We start from the raw sequence: 2904 nt of genomic DNA on the forward strand, positions 1-2904 counted from the left end.
GCCCCGCCTCTCCTCGGTATCAGCTCTTCCTCATTCCGCGCATCCGAGGCTCAGCGGTCCTCGGCGTCCGACCAGCCAGAGGAAGCCTGTTAGCAATTTAAACCCACTGTGAACGCCCAGGGCCGGGGAGGCGGTGCCCAGGGCGGGCGGGGGTGGAGCCTTGGCGATCTGTTTTGAATAAGGGGGTGTGTCCTAGAGCGGATTCTATAAGAGCGGCCCGCTGCAAGCGTGCGCACAGTTTGCTGCTTTAGGTATCTTTTTCTGTTCTTAAACTTTGCTCTCCAACCTCCAACATGAAGGCGCTGAGCCCGGTGCGCGGCTGCTACGAGGCGGTGTGCTGCCTGTCGGAACGTAGCCTAGCCATTGCGCGAGGCCGGGGTAAGAGCCCGTCGGCGGAGGAGCCGCTTAGCCTCTTGGACGACATGAACCACTGCTACTCGCGCCTGCGGGAACTGGTGCCGGGAGTCCCGCGGGGCACTCAGCTTAGCCAGGTGGAAATCCTGCAGCGTGTCATAGACTACATCCTCGACCTTCAAGTGGTTCTGGCAGAGCCCGCGCCTGGACCCCCGGATGGTCCGCATCTCCCGATCCAGGTACGAGAGGGAGCTAGACCAGGCTCATCTGAACGTGCGGGCTGGGATGCTGCGGGTCTTCCCCACCGCGTCCTCGAGTACCTTGGCTAACTCGTCTCTTATCCTTCTTTCACAGACAGCTGAGCTCACTCCGGAACTTGTGATCTCCAAGGACAAGAGGAGTTTTTGCCACTGACCCGGTCGTCCTGGCACCTCCCGGTAAGTTCTCCTGACGGGGAGCGGAGGAGGAGGGAGGCTTGCATGGGAAATCCTGCCTTTGACAGAACATTGTAAGGCTTAGGGTTCAATCAGTTTAGGGAAAGCCTAGCCACTGAGAGGCAAAAGACTTATGCATGATCACTTAGAATAAACGATAATAAACGACAGAACCAATGTCAATATCACGTGCACTCCTAAGGCACGCTGTCTCTGCTCATCCCGGGTGGCCAGAGCCTAGGGCAAGTGGGCCGGCGTCGCGCCAAATGAACCTTTCAGTAAAGGCTCATAGGCCCCCCTTCCCACTAGTGTTATTTCCAAGCGGGAGGGGGAGTGGTGACTCCGCCTGTGGTCCTTTGGCGCCAACTGGGTGGAGGCAATGTGGGGCGCGGAGTTATCAGCTGGAGGTAGAGACCGAGTTTCCTCCCTGGCGCCGGCCAGTCTGCGGCATCCTCCGCCTGGGCGCGCTCGGCGGAAACTGATGGCTCCCTCGCTCTTCTCTCCTCCCCCGCCCAGAACGCAGGTGCTGGCGCCCGTTCCGCTTGGGACCCTGGGACTCTGGGACCCTCTCTCCAGCCGGAAGCCTGAGGGGCATGGATGAGCTTCGATCTTGCCACAGCCCTCTTCATTTACCCTGAACTCATGCCTCGAGGCTGGACCTGGAGCCCGAGAGCGAAGGACTGAACTTGGGTGGCCTGAAGAGCTAGCTAGCACTCGCTGGTCAGCAGCTGGGCAACGTCACTCTGTCCCCACCCTGACTCAAGTCTTAAAAAGACTGGCTTTTTTCCGAAAATGGGGTGTCGAGAAGGGTGTGGGGGGTACACGAGTGGCTGCCCTGCACACACTGCCAAGGCAGCATAAGAGCTGGTCTTCTGGTTTCCTTGGAGAAAAGCTCTGTTGCCCTGATTATGAACTCTATAATAGAGTATATAGCTTTTGTACCTTTTTTTTACAGGAAGGTGACTTTCTGTAACCATGTGATGTATATTAAACTTTTTATAAAAGTTAACATTTTGCATAATAAACAATTTTTGAACACTTTGTGTATGATGTCTTACGCCATCTCCTAGGAGCTTGGGACGAGCAGATTTTTGCATACCCTTTTTAGGGGTGAAAGTTCCCAGGTGAAGCTGTGAGGGGGTCGTAGGGGGTGGCTTGGTAGGAAGGGCTCGAAGTAGGAATCCCCAAATACATTGGAGGTTGAAAGTAAGGATCTGTGATCCTACTCTAAATTACAGAAGCCTCTACTACAAGTCAACAACTTTGAGTTTGAGTTTTTTTTTTTCCCCAGTCCCTTGAACTCTGCAGCAGCGCTTAGATGCTGCAAGTTACTAGGCATATCTTCCCAGCTCCACGGTGTCAAGTATGGGGATGAACCATTTCGTATGTGAATAAACTTGGTAGGCCTGCTTCCACTTCATGCTTCCTGGTCTGGCTTACCCCCAGCCTTCAAAACTTGGAAAAAGAAACACTGGGGTCAGAGCTATAGAAGTATACTTAAATTTCAGCATTTGTGAGGCAGAGGCACATGGATGGAGGACTGGGCTATACATAGTGAGTTCCAGGATGGCCAGAGCCACATCGTAAGACCCTGCATAGGAAAACCAAAGCATCCAGGGTCTGCAGCCACTTCTTAGGGATGCAAGTATCTGGGAAACAATAAGTTCTCTTATTGTTCAGTAAACTTTGACCCGGGATTTTAAGAATAGTTAGTATTGTGGTTGGCAGGAGTAGGACCTTTGGCCATTTGGGGGGGTGGTCAGGCCTGGAAGTTAGGCAAAGGCAAGGAGGGTTGATACCCATGCCCTATCTACCCACCCCCAACGTGGTCTACCCAGGTGGGCTGCATCAGACCCCCATCCTCACTGAATTCCTGTTTATATGATCTCATCTGTGTCGGCCTTGGCATGTGTTACTTCTAATTTCATAACATTTCATTACCCTTTGCATTAACCCTAGTGAGTTTTCTGGGTTGAAACTGGGGGGTGGGGGTGGGGAGCCACCCCTTTGCCAGTTGTCCTTCCAGTCTGATTAACAGTTTTTAACCTGTTCTGGGACCGACTTGCTTTCCTCTGATGAGCAGATGGGAGATATGAGCGACCTTCAGAAATCAAAC

The 2904-nt window shown here is 53.3% G+C and overlaps 1 protein-coding gene across 2 annotated transcripts; it reads left to right on the forward strand.

Annotated features, from left to right (window-relative positions):
- The first annotated feature begins 218 nt into the window (after positions 1-218).
- Id3 (inhibitor of DNA binding 3) lies at positions 219-1826 on the forward strand. 2 transcript variants are annotated; one of them, NM_013058.2, is made up of 3 exons: positions 257-593; positions 709-791; positions 1305-1826. In NM_013058.2, exons 1-2 carry the CDS (start codon positions 294-296, stop codon positions 766-768), a joined length of 360 nt encoding a protein of 119 aa, NP_037190.1. In that variant the 5' UTR covers positions 257-293; the 3' UTR covers positions 769-791; positions 1305-1826. The 2 variants fall into 2 exon arrangements, with proteins under 2 accessions (XP_063143269.1, NP_037190.1); XM_063287199.1 differs by having other exon boundaries at positions 219-593; positions 709-1826.
- The last annotated feature ends 1078 nt before the right edge of the window (positions 1827-2904 follow it).

Source organism: Rattus norvegicus, chromosome 5, assembly GCF_036323735.1.
Source record: "Rattus norvegicus strain BN/NHsdMcwi chromosome 5, GRCr8, whole genome shotgun sequence".
NCBI lineage: Eukaryota > Metazoa > Chordata > Mammalia > Rodentia > Muridae > Rattus > Rattus norvegicus.

Coding starts and splice junctions, on each gene's coding strand:
- Id3 (XM_063287199.1), top strand. CDS start 294: ATGAAGGCGCTGAGCCCGGTGCGCGGCTGCTACGAGGCGGTGTGCTGC. Junction 594..708: donor GTCCGCATCTCCCGATCCAG/GTACGAGAGGGA, acceptor CTTCTTTCACAG/ACAGCTGAGCTCACTCCGGA.